Here is a 19,860-nt window from a genome sequence, read left to right as displayed (position 1 = left end):
GACTTTTTCAGTTCAGAAATGTCAGTCTCGCTCCCATAAATTGAAACACAAACTTAAATACATCCATACATCATTGTCTGTTGCAAAGTTCCAGCTTTGCTTTAAATGCACAATCATTAGGAGGGACACGGACCTTTTCCCAGGACATACCGACTGAGCCATCACTCAAATCTTCGAAGACACTGACTCAGCCTATAATTTATGCTGCGTACATCTCCCCGGCCGGGCAGTTTTAGCTGTCGTAATGTGCGGAAGAACTGAGAGAAACGTTTGCGTTCCGCTTATGTTTGTCTTGTTTGCTTGCCAAAATAATATTGCATCGATCAACCACTTTCGCACTGTCACCATGCTCCCATACTGGTTTGTTTACCATTTTCGAAGGTGAAGAGTTCACCGCGCCTGCGCAATGACGGAGATTTCCCTATGACGTCACCTGACGTAAAAACTAGATTTGATGACGTTACTCGTACACGTTCCTGTATACGTGCTGAAAGTGGCACATCTAGATCTGTTGCAGACGAACGCTTCGCGCCAAACACTTTTCACACAGTAATTTTAACTACACACCCCTAAATGTACTCGCTAAAACAAGCAGATTTTTTGTTTATTTCTCTTGATATTTCATGCTCCTTCACGCCGCATCAGAACACGCAATCTACTCATTTTAATTTCTAGTTGCGTTCCTTGTGCTAATCCGTTCCATGATTTTCCGGAAACAGCGCAAAAGGATCGATCATTTTGATCAATCGTTTTGATCGATCGTTTGACCCTTTCCGCGCGCGTGGCGGAAAGGGTCAAACGCGAAAATGATCGATCGTTTTGATCGATCGTTTTGATCGATCGTTTGACCCTTTCCGCGCGCGTGGCAGAAAGGGTCAAACGCGAAAATGATCGATCGTTTTGATCGATCGTTTTGATCTATCGTTTGACCCTTTCCGCGCGCGTGGCGGAAAGGGTCAAACGCAAAAATGATCGATCATTTTGATCGATCATTCTGATCGATCATTTGACCCTTTTCGCGTTCCATACATATGTGCGTATGGGTGTGTGTTTTGTGTGTATGAAGTTTTTTGTTAGAGAGTGTGTGAGTGCGTGTGAGTGAGTGTGTGTGTGTGTGTTTGAGAGAGAGAGAGAGTGTGTTTGTGAATGTGTGTGTGCATGAGTTTGTGTGTATGTTTGTGTGTGTATGAGTGTGTATATGTGTTTGTTTGTAAAGGTGTGTATGTCTGTCTGTCTATGTGCGTATTTGTTTGTTTGTTTCCATAATTATCAGGGCGGTGCTGCTTTGAGATATAACGTGCGCCACACAAAAGGCAGAAGTCGCAGCACAGGCTTCATGTCTCACCCAGTCACATTATTCTGACACCGGACCAACCAGTCCTAGCATGCACTAACCCCATAATGCCAGCCGCCAGGCGGAGCACCCACTAGATTGCCAATTTTAAAGTCTTAGGTATGACCCGGCCTGGGTTCTAACCCACGACCTCCCGATCACGGGGCGGACGCCTTACCACTAGGCCAACCGTGTATGTGCGTATGAGTGTGTGTATTGTGTGTATGAGATTTGTGTGAGTCAATGTGTGTGTGTGTGTGTGTGTGTGTGTGTGTGTGTGTCTGTGGGTGTGTGCGTGCGTACATGCGTGCGTATGTACATGTGTGTGTGTGTGTGTGTGTGTGTTTGTGTGGGTGTGTGTCTGTTTGTATAAGAGATAAAGAGAGAGAGAAAGAGAGAGAGAGAGAGAGTGGGTGGGTTGGTTTGTGCGTAAGTGTATGTGTGTGTGTATGTGTGTTTGTTTGTAAAGGTGTGTATGTCCGTCTGTCTCTGTGCGTATGGGGGTGTGTTTTGTGTGTACAGTGAAGTGTGTGTGAGAGAGTGAGTGATTGCGTGTGAGTGAGTGTGCACGTGTGTACGTGTGTAACTTGTGTGTCTGTGTGTGTGTGTGTGTGAGTGTGTGTGTGAGTGTTTGAGAGAGAGAGAGAGAGAGAGAGAGACAGAGAGAGAGAGAGAGAGAGAGAGAGAGAGAGAGAGAGAGAGAGAGAGAGAGAGAGAGAGGTTTGTCTTTCGCTGGGGTATGCAGTGCCTTGGCGTTGCACATCTACTTAATTATTAGTTTGTTGTTGTTGGTCTTTTCTCTTGAGGCTCTCTCTCTCTCTCTCTCTCTCTCTCTCTCTCTCTCTCTCTCTCTCTCTCTCTCTCTCTGTCTCTGTCTCTGTCTCTCTCTCTCTGTCTCTCTCTCTCTCTCTGTCTCTCTGTCTCTCTCTCTCTCTCTCTCTCTCTCTCCCTCCTTCTCTCTCTCTCTCTCCCTCTCTCCCTCCTTCTCTCCCTCCCCCTCTCTCTCCCTCTCCCCCTCTCTCTCCCCTTTCTCCCCCTTTCTCTCCCTCTCCCCTTTCTCTCCCCGTGATCGGGAGGTCGTGGGTTCGAACCTAAGACTTTAAAATTGGCAATCTAGTGGCTGCTCCGCCTGGCGTCTGGCATATTGGGGTTCGTGCTAGGTTCTCACCCAGTCACATTATTCTGACACCGGACCAACCAGTCCTAGCACGAACCCCAAAATGAAGCCTGTGCTGCGACTTCTGTCTTGTGTGTGGCGCACGTTATATGTCAAAGCAGCACCGCCCTGATATGGCCCTTCGTGGTCGGCTGGGCGTTAAGCAAACAAACAAACTGTTACTTGAGCAATTCCTTTTCTCTTGTCCTTATGGATTTCTATCATGAATTATTTTTCCTACAGGAAAGTAATGCCTTCTGCTTAGTACCTAACGTCATTTTAATGGTGACACGTTAATATTTCGCGGTTGAATAAAAAATAAACTTGCCACAGCCGTTCTCAACTAACAACCTTACTTCTTCTTTGTTTGAGGCTCTACGTAGATCTATCTAACTGACTTGGGAGAACACTAAGTAAAAGGGGTTCTAACCATAACTCGCTGGAAAGGAAGCATGTGGTGTGGTTCTTCGTGTACGTTTGAGGCAGGCATGCCATAAGGGGCATGAGGTGTTAATAAACGGTATGAAGTTGCTGATTGTTGAGGTCCTTTTCCTATGTTTGTGTAATGCGTTTAGACTGGAAACGTCTTGTTAGTTTGTCGCCTGTCGCCATGGCGATTGGATATGTGAATGTTTATCTTTGGAGGCATACTGGAAGGTCGAAACAAATTCTGTTCACGCATAAAAGTTGCAGCTGACAAGCTATGACGGAATGTATGCAGAGCAGTGACAAAAGTTGCAGCTGACAAGCTATGACGAAATATTTGCAGAGGAGTGACAAACGTTGCATCTGACAAGCTATGACGGAATATTTGCAGAGGAGTGACAAAAGTTGCATCTGACAATCTATGACGGAATATTTGCAGAGCAGTGACAAAAGTTGCATCTGACAAGCTATGACGGAATATTTGCAGAGGAGTGACAAAAGTTGCATCTGACAAGCTATGACGGAATATTTGCAGAGGAGTGACAAAAGTTGCATCTGACAAGCTATGACGGAATATTTGCAGAGCAGTGCCCCCCCCCCCTTCCCATCTAACCCCCCCCCCCCACCATTTTTTTTAATGAAAAATAGGTTTTGATATAGTCAGGTAGTTTTGAAAATAATGTATATTTACAAACTTTACTGAGAGAAAGTCTGTGTTCCACTGTTGTGAAATGCTGCTAGGATCAGTGTTCCTCAAATCTCATCAACCGACGGAATGATGGCTGCTCGAGTAGTGTTCGAGGCGGGGGGGGGGGGGGGGGGGGAGCGCGGGTGGTTTGAATTTGAGGCCGAAAATTGCGACAGAACACCATTGTACGATTACTGTACATGCGTGCGCGTCGGCCGATTCGAATTGTAGGATTACCCAGTTAGAGTTTATCTGGGCAAGACGGGTAGTGGGACTCGCTGACCACCTCTTGTTCTTTTTTTTTTATTTTTTTTTTTTTATTCTCTTTTTGTGAATATTTTTTTTTTTTACATGTATACACTGTGCGTTACAGGACATCACCTAAACAAAGGGACAGAACCATACAACAGAAGAACACTTGAACAAATACAACATACATGTGGGTGGGGGAGGGGGGACTGATGTTCAGGGCTTGGTGGTCGCCGTATCAAAAGGATTTAAGAAGGAAAAAACCTAAGGGTTACACCAAAACATGTATATACAGGCGCCAATCCTTGTAAAATTTATCTACTGTATTCTTCACAACTGCATTATACTTTTCACAAATAAATCTTTGCTTAGAATTTCTACTAAATGTCTGAAAATGAGGGGTCTTTTTGTTCATTTTGGAAATATATACGTGGTGTTTGGCACAGATTACTAACACATCATGTTGTTCTTCTTGTTGTTGGACAGAGCCTTTAAGACCTTCTTACAGGCCAAGGAATACGCAGAAAAAATCATCGCTGACATCATCGCCACGTGGTACCTCATCGTTGGGTAAGTCATCCGAATGTGTGTATGACGTCAGTTTGTACGATTGCGTCATCTGAAACCGACTTTCTGTGATTCCGTTGTTGGTGACGTCAGTACAACTGATTACGTCATCTTTTTCTGTGTCCCTGAGTGTACATCGTCAGCGTCTGCTTATCTGATGTCACCTGTCCAATTTAGTTTCAGCGTTTGTGATTGTGTTGATATAAACAGAACTTACCTTTGTTCTTTATTGTTAGCATTAGTGTTTTTGTTGCGTCACTGTGACTACAACGTTAGGGTTTGTTTGCGTCACTGAATTCACGTCATAACTTTCTGCGTTACGGCCAATACGTCATTCTTTGTCGTTATTGTCTGCTGTACTTACGTCATCTGTGTCTGTGTCGCATACGTCATGACCACTTGTCATTGCCCTGATACTACCTTTATTTTATGTATCTTTATGTGTCGACGATGTTTTGCTCACATTTAGATCTTCGCTGTATATGTGTCTGGCTGACTGCCTGTGAGTGTGTCTGGCTGACTGCCTGTGAGTGTGTCTGGCTGACTGCCTGTGAGTGTGTCTGGCTGACTGCCTGTGAGTGTGTCTGGCTGACTGCCTGTGAGTGTGTCTGGCTGACTGCCTGTGAGTGTGTCTGGCTGACTGCCTGTGAGTGTGTCTGTGTGCGCATGTGTGCGCTTGTTCGCGTGTATTCTGCGTCTTGAATATGTGCGCGATATAAATTGCATTAAAAATAAAAATAACAAAAAATATAAAAAAAAGTATAAAAAAATCCAAAAAAATCCCTGCGCTTAGAACTGTACCCACGGAATACGCGCGATATAAGCCTCATATTGATTGATTGATTGATATTCATGTGTAAGTAAGTGTCTGTGAGCATCAACATGTTAAAAGCTAATCTGCCTGAAAATAAAGTATTTAACATCAATGAGTTTAGAAAAGTTATAAGTTGATCTTTGTAGTGTATTTATGTTCGATTATGCTTTTTCATCGTGTGTGTGATTAGACATGCGACGTGGTGCCAATAGAAACAAATTTCAAGTTTATGTAAAACGAAAATGAACATTAAAGTTTTCTTATCTTATCTTATTTTAAAGTATCCACTTCTGTACTATTTGTGTGTGCAGAGCTCTTGTGATCACGATGTTTGTGTCGCTGGTGTGGATCGGCTTGATGCGCTGGGTGGCTGGCTTCATGGTGTGGTTGGCTGTGCTGCTCTTCGTCGGCATCTTTGCTGCACGTGAGTCACTGTCAGGGTTTGGCGTGGGGTTGTTTGTCACCTGCCAGCGTGCAGGGGGTGGAGTAGGAGAGGTGTGTTGTGTGTGTGTGTGTGTGTGTGTGTGTGAGTGTATGTGTGTGTGTGTGTCTCTGTGTGTGTGTGTGTGTCTATGTCTGTGTGTGTGTGTGTGTGTCTGTGAGTGTGTGTGTCTGTGAGTGTGTCTGTGAGTGTGTGTGTCTGTGAGTGTGTGTGTGAGTGTGTGTGTGTGTGTGTGTGTGTGTGTGTGTGTGCGTGCGTGCGTGCGTTTTACTGTCTGTCTCTGCCTCTGACCAAGATCTGTTTCTTTGTTTCTGAGTGTCTGTCTGACTGTTTATCTGTTTGTCTGTCTGTCTGTCTGTCTGTATGTATATCGGTCTGCCGGTAGGTCCGTCTGTCTGTCTGTTTTTATTGTCTCACTTACGGCTAAGTATGTCTTGTTGTACGGGTACTTTGACACAACACTATATATGTTCATTTCTTCCACTAAAGGCCGTGAGTTTGTGGCAGTACTTTGGTACGTCAGCGTATATGTTGTTGAGTGATGTTAAGTGATGTTTCGTTCAGTAATTTGAGACATATCATTGTGTGTGTTGCAGTGACGGCTGTGTGTTTGTGGCAGTACTTTGCTACGTCAGCGTATATGTTGCTGAGTGATGTTAAGTGATGTTTCGTTCAGTAATTTGAGACATATCATTGTGTGTGTGTTGCAGTGACGGCTGTATGTTTGTGGCAGTACTTTGGTACGTCAGCGTATATGTTGTTGAGTGATGTTAAGTGATGTTTCGTTCAGTAATTTGAGACATATCATTGTGTGTGTGTGTTGCAGTGACGGCTGTGTGTTTCTGGCAGTACTTTGAGACCAAGGACACCGGGGACACATACACCTTACATATGGGGTTCCTCATGACCTTCTCCAAGGAAAAGTTCTTCCTCGTCAGTGGTAAGATACACCACTATCACTGCTTCTTTAGAATAGTTCAGGGCCCATTGTTAACTGCAATGGCTGTGTCTGTGTGTCATGCCATATGTTGTGTTTGAGTTTGTGTGTGTGTGTGTGGGGGGTGTTTGTGTGTGAGTGTATGTGTGTGGGGGGGAGGGGGCGTATGTGGGGGGTATGTACGTGCGTGCGTGCGTATGTGTGTGAGTGTGTCTGTGTCTGTCTGTGTGTGTGTGTGTCTGTGTGTGTCTGTGTGTGTGTGTGTCTGTGTGTGTCTGTGTGTGTGTGTGTTGTTGATATGTATTTGTGTGTGTTTGTTTGTTTGTTGCTTTGGTCTTTTTGAGAAGAAGTTACCCCCCACCCCCTCCCTCCCATACTGGCGCCCCTGAATTTTTCAAATGTTACCAGACTGATGCGTACTAGGTGACTGACGTACGCATGATGTATGCAAGATTAACGTGAGTGACGTTTGCATGACATGCAATGAGTAGAATGTGCATGGCGTGTGCACTGACGTGTGCACTGACGTGGAAAAAAGGAGTGACGTGTAGGCTACACTGACGTGTGCAATGACGTGTGCAGGAATCATCATGGGCATTGTGTTCCTGATCATCTTCCTGATCCTGTTGTTCCTGTGTCAGAGGATTCAGATTGCCATCCAGCTCATCAAGGAAGGCAGCAAGTAAGACTCTGTTCTGTTCCATCGCTATTTGACGCGCGTTGCATTTTTCACATCTTTGCAACGTGGTAGGCGGAATTTTTTTGTTGAAAATGCGACAACGAAATATCTACCGTGTCAGCTTATTGACCATTAGTGGGTTTTTTGGTTTTTTTTACTTTCACACTCACTTTACTCTCTTCTCGTACACCAAAGACAAATTAACACACTACTGCTCTCAACAATGTCAATATCTCGTCATGCTGAAGAAGTTACTGCGCATGAGACAAGCTATGTAGTTTCTGCGACAGGCAAATACTTTGTACAAAGCCTTTTTTCTTCTTTTTTTTAGGGGGGGGGGGGGGGTGGGGGGGGATGGGGGGGGGTCTAGTGTGTCCAATTTACATTTTCATTTGATACTGCACGATTTGTCTGCAACTCTTCCGTGACGGGTACGTCTTACATTGAGTGAAGGGTCGGTTTTCAAGTTTATGTGCATGGTGAAGGCAACATGATGTTCCAACTGGTGCGGCTCATATTTTCCATCATTTTACTGTTGAGGTGTGCTTTTAAATCATTGATGACGGGCATGTGGATGTCGTGTGAAGTTGTGTGACAGGTCTATTGACGGCCTGGTGTATACGCTTGTGATCTCCATCCTTCCCATATCATACTTCATTTGAATTGCTAGTTCAGCCTGCAATTTGTTCATGACGGTCATGTGTGCAAAGTATGTGTTCTGTAAGAAGACACGTACACTCTTCAAAAAAAGTTAAGGATCGGTTGAAAAAACGGATCTAATTATAAAAAATTGCCTAAAAATTAAACATCGACATAATAATTAAAAGATTAATGTGTTTGAATTAAAAAAAATGAACAATGAGTCTTGACCTAGAATTTTGTTTGGCAGGCAGAGTTACTTCTCAAAAGCTTCTGCATTTTGGAAGAAAAAGGGTGTTTGTTATAGCCCCATGAAATTTGCGGAATGCATGCCAGGGCAAAAGGTTGTGATGCACGTGCTACAACAGGGTCCTGGCTATGAACATCGCTCACCAGCTTGTGTTTAAAGGTTGACACGCTGACACAATTATGCACAGTAGCAACATGCCCCCACGAAGAAAACTGAGCGATTTGGATAGAGGAAGGGCAATAGGATGGCTACAAGACGGTGTTGCTGCCAGGCAAGTGGCCCAGAGGCTTGCAGTGGCTCCCTCTGTCATCATCAGACTAAAACAGAGATTCCACGCAACTGGAAGAGTGCAGGAGCGACAACGTTCTGGTCGGCCCAGAGTCACCACACAAAGAGAGGATCGCTTCATTCAGAGGCAGGCCATGCAACAAAGAATGGCTACGGCAAACAACATTAAGCAACGCCTACAAGCTACCTTGTTAGTGGTCAGACGATCCGAAACCGCTTACACAACGTTGACTTGCGTGCAAGGCGTCCAGTCCGAGGAACAACCCTGACTGCTAATCACCGAGCAGCTCGCCGAGCCTGGTGCAACATGTGAGGTAGCAACGTCAGCAGTGGGCTCAGGTGTTGTTTACGGATGAGTCCCGCTTTTGCTTTGAACCTGCTGATGGTCGCATCCGAGTGTGGAGGCGTCGCGGAGAGCGCTTCGCAGAAGGCGCTGTTCTAAAACAACAGCGTTTTGGTGGAGGCTCTGTGATGGTCTGGGGAGGCATCCGCACACGTCCAAGGACACCTCTGTACCATGTGGTGGGCAACTTGACCGGTATCCGCTACCAGAATGAGATCCTGCAACCCCTGGTCGTTCCAGCCCTCCAAGCGATCGGCCATCGTGCGATTCTTCAGGATGACTACGCACCTCCCCATCGCTCTGCAGCTGTAAACACCTTCATCCAGCAGGCCATGGTCAACAGGAGGCTGTGGCCAGCCAACAGTCCGGACCTGAACCCCATAGAGCACATGTGGGACGAGCTTTGTCGTCGGGTACAGCAACATCACCCTCCTCCTGCCAATCTGGGTCAACTGCTGCAATGGCTCCAGCAGGAGTGGAATGGAGTTTTCAGAGGATTCATATGCAACCTGATCCACTCCATGCGCCAACGATGTGTTGAATGCCTGGCACACAACGGAGGGCACACGCGTTATTGACACTGATTCACATTGTTGTGAATTCCATTTTCGAGGGTTGTCACGTTTGACACACTCTAGCTAAATTGTCGCTGCCGCGTTCGATCTTTGCTTTGTTTGTCATTACTCCTTGGTTGTTCAATTATATAAAAAAAAATTAAATGAAAGAATTCGGTCTTGTCTGTTTTGTGTGGCGTGCTTGTAAAAAAGTTATCCTTAACTTTTTTTGAAGAGTGTATTCCGCTATGTTCATTCTACTGTAGAAGTGTGTCTCTTGTCTTTAGATGCCCGTTTGTATTTCAATTCTTTGATGACGGTGATGTGTATATATTATTGTGTGATGGTGTGTGACAGGGCTATCGGCAACATGATGTTTACACTGTTCTGTAAGAAGACAAAGATTCCGCCATGTTCATACAATTGTAGAAGTTTGTGAATTGTCTTTAGATGCCCGTTTGTATTTCAATTCTTTGATGATGGCGATTTGTATACTGTGTGATGTTGTGTGACAGGGCTATCGGCAACATGATGTTTACACTGTTCTGTAAGAAGACAAAGATTCCGCCATGTTCATACAATTGTAGAAGTTTGTGAATTGTCTTTAGATGGCCGTTTGTATTTCAATTCTTTGATGACAGTGATGTGTATATTGTGTGATGGTGTGTGACGGGGCTATCAGCAACATGATGTTTACACTGTTCTGTAAGAAGACAAAGATTCCGCCATGTTCATACAATTGTAGAAGTTTGTGAATTGTCTTTAGATGCCCGTTTGTATTTCAATTCTTTGATGATGGCGATTTGTATACTGTGTGATGTTGTGTGACAGGGCTATCGGCAACATGATGTTCACACTGGTGTGGCCCATCTTCCCTTTCATCTTTCAACTGGTGGTCGTCGCTGTCTGGATCTCCATTGCTGTGTATCCTTCCATTGGGTTGCAAACATCACTAATTTTTACCCGGAGTCACACACACGCAAGAACGCTCGCACATACACAAAACTGTGTTTCTATTTATCTATTTATTTAATTATTTATTTAATTATTTATGTATTTATTAATTGTTTTATTCATTGATTTATTGATTTGGACACATATGGATCATATATTATTGTGACTTAAGCTGCACCTTTCCTATATTTGTCTATTTACGACAAAATGTATTCAAACTCTTACCCCCCGCGGGTTAGGGGGAAGAATTTACCCGATGCTCCCCAGCATGTCGTAAGAGGCGACTAACGGATTCTGTTTCTCTTTTTACCCTTGTTAAGTGTTTCTTGTATAGAATATAGTCAATGTTTGTAAAGATTTTAGTCAAGCAGTATGTAAGAAATGTTAAGTCCTTTGTACTGGAAACTTGCATTCTCCCAGTAAGGTCATATATTGTAGGCCTACTACGTTGCAAGCCCCTGGAGCAATTTTTTGATTAGTGCTTTTGTGAACAAGAAACAATTAACAAGTGGCTCTATCCCATTCCCCCCCCCCCCCCCCCCCCCTTTCCCCGTCGCGATATAACCTTGAACGGTTGAAAACGACGTTAAACACCAAATAAAGAAAAAGAAAGAAAAAAAGAAATTCAAACTCTTACTGTGCTTTTGATTCCTGTTTTAAATCACACACGTATTTGAAGCGACAGAGACAGAGAGTCAGAGAAAGAGACAAGAGACACAGATAGAGAAAACCTTACCATTTTGAACCAAAATGACTCAAGCCAACTAAAGCAAGACATCCACAGAGTGAAGCATTAATTACCCCTTGACAAAGGCTTAGCTACCTGGCCTCCATAGGGCGTGCACAGAAGATAACGTCGCTCAACATCACCGAAGAGAACGGCAGCATTTCCAACGAGGAACAGGTCAAGGAAGAAGTCAAGGATCTCTTTGAGCAAATCCCCTGCGACTCCAGCGTAAGTCTCTCGCAACAGACGATGCTCGGAAACAACTCTTACATAAAGTGGAATCCCTGTTTTAAGAACCCCCCCCCCCCTCCACCCCAATTTTAGACTCCCTCCTTTTTAAGACCTTGTTTTCTCAGACTTTCTGTTCATAACCTCTGTAAAATGACCCCCCATTTTAAGACTCCCTCCTTTTTAAGACCCGATTATCTCATGTTTTTGGAGGTCTTGAAAGGGGGGTTCCCCTGTCTCCTAAACGAATCCTGCTCTGCACAGAATACATGCAGTCACGCATTTTTTCCCAAGAATGGATACACTCACTTTGTCAGGTTTGTGGAAGAGTGAATACCCTTGCTTTCATTGAGGCAAATTTTCCCACGTGAGGTCAGTCACTAACGAGGGGTGTGTCTGAAACAAGGAGCAGGTGTGGATGGTTTGCCTCAATAAAAGCAATAACCGACAACACTCTATCACATTCATTACACACGTTATTCCCGAAGTTGACCTATTCATGGGTCAAATGTGTGGCTGTAATCTGTGCAAAGTGTTTTGCTGAATTACTTTCGCAGAATTCTTTTTATTTTTTTATTCAAAAATCTTTTTCTTTTTTTAACTTTGGTACATGTTTTATAAATGTTTACAATATTGCAGTGTTGCGTATTAATGAGATTTTTTTTGAAGGCATGTATCTTTAAAGGTGGTCGTCTACATTTTTGCTTTTTTTAAATAATCTTATGGTTAGATTTCGCTAAAAAGTTATGTCAGATGATGAATGAACCATGGGGACAAAAGTTACAGAAAAAAAATATATGTATAAAAGATTTTATTTTTGGGTAGCGTGACTCACGCTTCCAATATTTTGTTTTCTGTTTGCTGAGAACATGTGCTTTGCCTAAAAATACTGACCAATCAAATTCATGTCACTATGCTTATTGCCACGCCCAAACAAGTCCAGCAACAGTTTGACACTGGAGCGCTGTCCACGCTTTTTTTTAAACGCACGAAATGCACGGGATTTGAGAGGAGTTTTGCGCTTGGCATTTTCCAAATAAGGATATCCTACTATGAGTACTACGCTGGAATACTACAATGAATTTTCAAACGGCTACACTGGCTTCGTCTTTCCTGATCGAAAGGGAGTGTATTGTTGATATTTGTAGATAATAGACTCTGCATTGTAATGGTCAAATGGCGATTTCGGTATACAAATGTAGACAAGGACCTTTAAACAAAGAGCAGTGTGGCCGAGTCGATAAGACATCGGCCTCCTAATCGGAAGGTCGTGAGTTCAAATCCCGGCCGCGGCTGCCGGGTGGTTTCAGGGTGGAGATTTTTCTGATCTCCCAGGTTAACTTATGTGCAGACCTGCGAGTGCCTAAATTATCCCCCTTCGTGTGTACACGCAAGCACAAGACCAAGTGCGCACGGGAAAGATCCTGTAATCCATGCCAGAGTTCGGTGGGTTATGGAAACACGAAAATACCCAGCATGACCCCCCCCCCCCCCCGAAAGCGGTGTATGGCTGCCTGAATGGCGGAGTAAAAACGGCCATACACGTTAAAACCCACTTGTGCAAAAACATGAGTGAACGTGGGAGTTTCGGCCCATGAAGGAAGACGAAGGAGAATGGTTTAACTGGATCATTCTATAATCATGTTGCTTAATATATTTTCTGTTTTCAGCAAAACGACTCACTCGGTGACCTCTGTGGTGTCATCAAATATGGCAGCTCAGAGTAAGTAAACTCTCTATCTCAGTATCGTTCTGTCTCTTTGAGTCTCTGTCTCTGTTTTGGTCTGTCTGTCTGTCTGTCTGTCTGTCTGTCTGTCTGTCTGTCTGTCTGTCTGTCTGTCTCTCTCTCTCTCTCTCTCTCTCTCTCTCTCTCTCTCTCTCTCTCTCTCTGCATGCAGATAATAAACGAAAGGGTCCAAGCATGCAGCTGGCTAAGTCAGGGGAACATACCGTTTTATATTAATGGTGTTTTTATCTACAAATGTCGCCAAGTTGGCAAGTTGGGGGTGGAGACTAAACAGGGGGATTCCACTGAACTTCTTATTCTGTAGTATGGCCATGTATGTAATTTCTACAGAAGTAAGTCTACCATACCATACCTGTCCCTGTTGGGCCTCGTCAGCCACGAGCGTGCCCTGAAGACGACATGGACCCACCCCTGCATTGATCTTCGTTCGCGAAGCCAAAACATGATGATGACGTCTACTATAAGGCCAAACAAAACATGATGATGACGTCTACTATAAGGCCAAACAAAACATGATGATGACGTCTACTATAAGGCCAAACAAAACATGATGATGACGTCTACTATAAGGCCAAACAAAACATGATGATGACGTCTACTATAAGGCCAAACAAAACATGATGATGACGTCTACTACAAGGCCAAACAAAAATATATGTTGGTTTTAGGGTAACCCTATCTTTTCCCGCCGATCCGGCCTAAAACTTTTTTTTCCCCATTTCTCATTTTGCGAACCAATACCCAGACTAAGGGAAGTAACCTCCTTTAAAATCGACTGAATTTGAAAAATATATATATAAACTCAGAGGCAAAAGAAACGCAAATGCTGCAGTGAAGATGGGTTACCCATGAATTTGAATGTCGAATTATTAATATTCGGGTTAACAATAACAAGGAAACGAATTGACTGATACAAAAACCATACGGAAAAGTGTATTGGGATGAGAGCATGACGTGCCATGTTCTACTGAACACTGTTTGAAGACTGTTGAAAGTCAATAGCGTGTTGCTCCTCCCTGTGCGTTGATGACTGTGGCGCACCTCCGGTACATGGAGAGGACGAGGTGATTAATTTGCTGCTGAGGGACCTGGGCCCACAACTGGGACACGGCAGCACGCAGTTCTGCTGCTGTGCGGGGTCTAGCTTCTGACAAGGGCATTAATCCTTCTTTGCATGGTGTCTCAAAAGTGTTCGATTGGGTTGAGATCCGGAGATCGAGCAGGATGAGGCAGAATGTTCACGCTGTTGTGACGCAACCTGTCCTGGGTAGCACGTGCAGTATGGGGACGGGCATTGTCTTGCTGGAACAGGCAGTTCCGGTACCCCTGGACAAATGGAACCACATAGGGACGCAGGACTTGATTGATGTAGCGATCTGCATTGACACCATTCCCACGACCTTGGCCGACGTTCTGAAAGACGACAGGTCCCACTCGCTATAATTGACACCAATGGCGCCCCATATCATGACGCTGGCACCTCCCCATCGATCATGCTGCAGGATGTTATTGTTAGCAAACCGCTGTCCAGCTCTTCTCCAGATCCGGACACGCCCATCGCCAGCTTCCAGGCAAAAGCGCTTCTCGTCCGAATAAATAACCCTCCGCCAGTCCCGATGGCGCCAGTGGGCATGCTGCTGGGCCCAGGCTAGACGATCCAGGCGATGCTGAGCTGTCAAGACAGGACGTCGAGCAGGACGCCGATTTACCAGGTTCTGTCCACCAAGGCGTCGGCGTAGAGTTCTGGCACTGACGGGTTGTCCATGCACCCCGAATATGTTACGGGCTGTGTTGGCGGCAGTTTCGAATGCATCTCGCTGGTGTTGATTGACAAAATGGCGATCTTGTCGGGCTGTTGTTACCCGGGGTCTGCCACGTCCTGGTAAGTCGCAGGTACTGTTAGTGGCATGAAAACGTTGCTGCAGGCGATAAACCGTGGTGACATTTGCTCCAAATGCCCTAGCAACTTGCTGAACTGATTGTCCGGCATCAAGTCTCCCGATCGCCTGTTGGCGCTGATCTGGTGATAGTCTCGGCATCGCGCCTGTGTCGCAGAAATGAATGTTGTAAACAGTTTTGTGAGTACGGTACAGCTTGCCTGAACACTCTCAACACGAAAAGCTGCTTTTCCACATTGTGCACGTGCTGAAAGTGGTCCCCATGACGGTTTGGGATCCCCGTCAACAAGACCTCACGTGTGACCCAGATAACGGCAAACACGGTTCTGACAAGATAAGACCGCTAAAACAACACGTGCAGAACATGCTAGTATCATGATTTTCTTTTTATTTCAAGTCCATAAAGGTTTAATTAACGCATCCTTTATTTGCGTTTCTTTTGCCTCCGAGTTTATATATAATTTTAAAAACCCGACCTTCCGACCCTATCTTTTTTGGTCGCGTTACCCTAAACCAACATATATTTGTGTTTGGCCTGACCTACTTCAGTCTTGTCCCGGATCATTTCTGGGATTTAGCTAACAGTCTTTCGTCAGTCGTAAGTAAGTTTGCCATAACAATTTCTAATCTTCGCCATGTCCGTGTTTCAGCTACACCATCTACCTGCAGATTTACAACCTGTTCATGGGCTTCTGGCTGATGAACTTCGTCATAGGCCTGGGTCAGATGACGCTGGCTGGAGCCTTCGCCTCCTACTACTGGGCCTTCGACAAGAGTCGCGACATCCCCACCTTCCCCATCCTGTCCTCATTCTACAGATGTTTCAGGTACATTATCGTGTGTGTGTGTGTGTGTGTGTGTGTGTGTGTTTTGTGTGTGTGTGTTTGTTTGTTTGTGGTATTTGGGGTGTTTTTTTGAGGGGGTAAGGGGATGCTGTGGTTTTTTGTTTTTTTGTTTTTTTGCGTGAACTTCTGTCTCTGTTTGTCTTTTTCTTTCTGTGTCTCTGTCTCTCTTTCCCTATGCGATGTGATGCCAAAAGACAAATTTCCATGTTTATGTAAACTAAAAATGGACATTAAAGTTTTCTTATCTTATCTTATCTTATCTTATCTTATCTTATCTTATCTTATCTTATCTTATCTATCTATCTGGCGCTCCTCCTTTCTTTCGGTCTCTGTCTGCCTCTAAGTCCTTGTCTTTCCTCTTCTCTGACTCTTTCTTTCTCTCCTCTCTCGCTCTGTCTGTCTGTCTGTCTGTCTGTCTGCTGGCTCCCTCTCTCTCTCTACCTCTCTCTCGCCCTCTCTCTCTCTCTCTCTCTCTCTCTCTCTCTCACCTCTCTCTCTCTCTTTCTCTCTCTCTATCTCTCTCTTTCGCTCTCTCCTTCTCTCTCTCCCTCTCTCTCTCGCCCTCTCTCTCTCTCTCTCTCTTTCTCTGTCTCTTTCTCTCTCTCTCTCTCGCCCTCTCTTTCTCTCTCTCTCATTGTCTATCTCGCCCTCTCTCTCTCTCTCTCTCTCTCTCTCTCTCTCTCTCTCTCTCTCTCTCTCTCTCACCTCAGATGACACAGACACTGGACTGTTACAGGTACCACCTGGGGTCCCTGGCCTTCGGGTCGCTGCTGATTGCCATCGTGCAGATCATCCGGGTCGCCCTGGAGTACCTGGACGCCAAGCTGAAGGGTAGCGAGAACCCCGCCGCCAAGTTCTTCTTGAAGTGAGTCTGATGATACAATACGATACGATGCGATGCGATGCGACGCGACGCGACGCGACGCGATGCGATGCGACGCGATGCGATGCGACCAATCCTGCTTTCTCTAAAATTTTGATTGATGAATGTGATTATTACAGTGGTTATAAACGATATCTAATAATCCTGGTGATGATGTTACAGGTGCCTCAAGTGCTGTTTCTGGTGCCTGGAGAAGTTCATCCGGTTCATCACTAAAAATGCTTACATCATGGTATGACATTGTTCCTGGCCGATTTCATAGTTGAATTTGTCTGTGCTCATCATTGTCTGTGCATTTGCCCCAAAGGATTCATAACAATAACGACATTAACAGTCCTAGTTCATAACGTGGCATGACATATTTGTCCAAGTAATTTCATGATCTTACCCTATTATTGGCACAAACGATTTCATAGTTCTACCTCATTGCATGGTATGTTTCCTAAGTGATTGTGTTGGCTGATCCTATTGTATGCCCCACTGCGTTTTCACAGTACAAGATAACTGTTATAAAGAATTCGTTTGTACTTTTTCCTAAACACAAACTCCCAGAATGATTGTACTGAATGTAGCTTGGGCATGCCTATACGGCATTCTGTGAGCCAGAGATACCTTGGTTACAGGGATGGCAAATTTTTTTTATCAAACGTAGATGCATAAAAGAACAGATGGTATTGTTTTCCTATTAGAAGCACACATTACAATGACAGTGGTCATGCATAGACCTATATCAGACGAGAAAATCCAAAAACAAAGTGACTGCCAACGTTCCAAAATTCAGAATCAAAAAACAAGAAAGGTAAGTTGTTGGAAAAGTTGTTATTGACAAACCTCGCTTGTGTTCTCCTTCCCAAGCTGCTGCACCTTTTGCGAGCTAAGTCTTTTTGAGTGTAATTAATATTGGGTTTGTCTGTGCACTTAAAAGACAGCTGGGTCGAAATACCTGTGACTGTAACGTATTGTTTTGTCAATAACAAACGTTCCAACAAAATTAATTACCTTTCTTGTTTTTGGATTCTATATCAGACGGTCTCTGCGGTATATGTCAAGCGCAAAGAGAATAATTGTAAAGTTATGATGTTGCGCTATATAAATGCTCATTTATTATTATTATTATTATTATTATTATTATTATTATTATTTAAGTTATTGAGACATCCCAGTGCACTAAGGGATTTATAGAGCAAATCGAGAAAATTCATTATTGAACGAAGCGCATAGCGCTGAGTTCAATAATTATTTTCGAGATTTGCTCTATAAATCCCTTAGTGCACTGGGATTGTTTCAATAACGATATTGTCAGTACCGCCATAGAAAAAAGAAGATTCCAAACGCACATTTTGCAATGCGCATTTGAATAGGCATAACTGTGTGGTCAGGTCGTGCACAGTAAAGATCTACTTTTGTGTGGGGTGTCTCAAGTGTGTCGTGCTTTCGTCACACGCATTTTAATTTCTGTTAGTAAATTCCAGTGTAGCGTTAATCTGAACAGTGATGATCTTTCAGAGAGACCTCATTTGAACTCGGAGAAAGGCTCTTCATTATTTGCGATTCGAAACCTCCAGTCGAGCTTCGACGGATTGACTATGCGGAGTGACTCCCCTTGAATTGACTCAAAGCGGGACTCGACGGTTCGCACATTTTCAAAACAAATGTGGCACATTTCTCGTGTTCTATCTTCGCTCATCGGGGAGTCTGATACTAAACATGAACGGTAAGAATGCTCTGAACCCTACACGTATTATATCCCCATCGTTTTTTCGTTCACATTTGCCCAACATGTTAATTTGCTGAGCGGGGTTAATGTCGTCTGCTAGGCTACCTGCCAACCTGGGCAATGGAACGACTGCAGTCTGCACTGAGTCTGTACGCATGAGGCAGGCTGCTAATAAATCTTATATATGGTAAGAACGTTCTGAACCTTACACGTTTTCGATTACGATTGTTCTTGCTTTGAAATAATAATTCTGAAACCATTCATTTACTGAACTGATGTAGTCGTATTTCTGTGTTGTCTGCTACAGAGTCGATCGAGTCAGTCTTCCAAACTGGTCTAGCTGGTACGTTATCGGAATAACACTTGTGTTTTCTGTTAGCCGCTGGGAATTGTATACTAACTCATCATTTGGTAATGTGGATGATAAGCTACATGCCACTAACACGGCATATGAGAAGAATCTATGCAAGTCGGCGAAAATTAGATGAAACACAGCGGCTTCTATTTTTTTTAGATCACTGGCACTGGCACAGGCACATGCAATCTGTCAGAAAAAAACCCACTTCTGCTTTAATTGAGAAGCAGGGAATTTATGGTCATTTGGTATTGTGGAGAATATAAGCTACATGTCATTAATTAATTCTGATGATGAGAGCACAGTCTTGCTTAGGCAAAGGGCGCAAGAATACGCTCTGTGGAAAAGTTAGCGCACTCCAAGAGTGCGCTAACAGTTTTAGCGCATCGCCATTAGCCAATCAACTGGTTCACATCAGTCATGTGACACCAGTACTTACTGACAATTATTATTATTATTATTATTATTATTATTTAAGTTATTGAGACATCCCAGTGCACTAAGGGATTTATAGAGCAAATCGAGAAAATTCATTATTGAACGAAGCGCATAGCGCTGAGTTCAATAATTATTTTCGAGATTTGCTCTATAAATCCCTTAGTGCACTGGGATTGTTTCAATAACGATATTGTCAGTACCGCCAGAGAAAAAAGAAGATTCAAAACGCACACTTTGCTACGCGCATTTGGATAGGCGTAACTGTGTGGTCAGGTCGTATACAGTAGGATCTACTTTTCTGTGGGCTGTCTGAAGTGTGTCGTGCGTTCGTCACACGCAAACTCTTGTTTTAATTTCTGTTGGTAAATTCCAGTGTAGCGTTAAGCTAAAAAGTGATGATCTTTCATAGAGACCTCATTTTAACTCGGAGAAAGGACTATGCTCTTAATTATTTGCGATTCGAAACCTTCATCGAGCTTCGACAGACTTGACTGTGCAGAGTTTTGCCCCTTGCCAAGGTCGACGGAAAGCACATTTTCAAAATAAATGATTCTCGTGTGGTATCTTCACTCACCGGGGAGTCTGGTACTAAATATGAACGGTAAGAATGCTCTGAACCCTACACGTATTATATACCCATCGTTTTATCGTTCACATTTGCCCAACATGTTAATTTGCTGAACGGGATTTATGTCGTCTGCTA

The 19,860-nt window shown here is 44.0% G+C and overlaps 1 protein-coding gene and 1 long non-coding RNA gene across 5 annotated transcripts in view; one reads left to right on the top strand and one right to left on the bottom strand.

The window, feature by feature from the left end:
- LOC138949440 (choline transporter-like protein 2) overlaps positions 1–19,860 on the top strand; it is a 102,663-nt gene that overhangs the window by 68,976 nt on the left and 13,827 nt on the right. For all 4 annotated transcript variants that reach the window (XM_070321269.1, XM_070321270.1, XM_070321268.1 and 1 more), the window contains 10 exons: positions 4,339–4,422; positions 5,545–5,657; positions 6,502–6,615; positions 7,195–7,294; positions 10,197–10,289; positions 11,139–11,274; positions 12,945–12,997; positions 15,570–15,746; positions 16,501–16,629; positions 16,810–16,879. In XM_070321269.1, the coding sequence (XP_070177370.1) occupies positions 4,339–4,422; positions 5,545–5,657; positions 6,502–6,615; positions 7,195–7,294; positions 10,197–10,289; positions 11,139–11,274; positions 12,945–12,997; positions 15,570–15,746; positions 16,501–16,629; positions 16,810–16,879 (1,069 nt within the window). The remainder of the gene's footprint in view (positions 1–4,338; positions 4,423–5,544; positions 5,658–6,501; positions 6,616–7,194; positions 7,295–10,196; positions 10,290–11,138; positions 11,275–12,944; positions 12,998–15,569; positions 15,747–16,500; positions 16,630–16,809; positions 16,880–19,860) is intronic.
- Positions 1–19,860, bottom strand: part of LOC138949447 (uncharacterized) — a 213,832-nt gene that overhangs the window by 184,765 nt on the left and 9,207 nt on the right. The window lies entirely within an intron of this gene.

The sequence above is a fragment of the Littorina saxatilis genome, linkage group LG15, assembly GCF_037325665.1.
Source record: "Littorina saxatilis isolate snail1 linkage group LG15, US_GU_Lsax_2.0, whole genome shotgun sequence".
In the NCBI taxonomy this organism is placed as follows: domain Eukaryota; kingdom Metazoa; phylum Mollusca; class Gastropoda; order Littorinimorpha; family Littorinidae; genus Littorina; species Littorina saxatilis.
The sequence above is the reverse complement of the archived record's forward strand: the minus strand, read 5'-3'. Positions and strand labels throughout refer to the sequence as shown.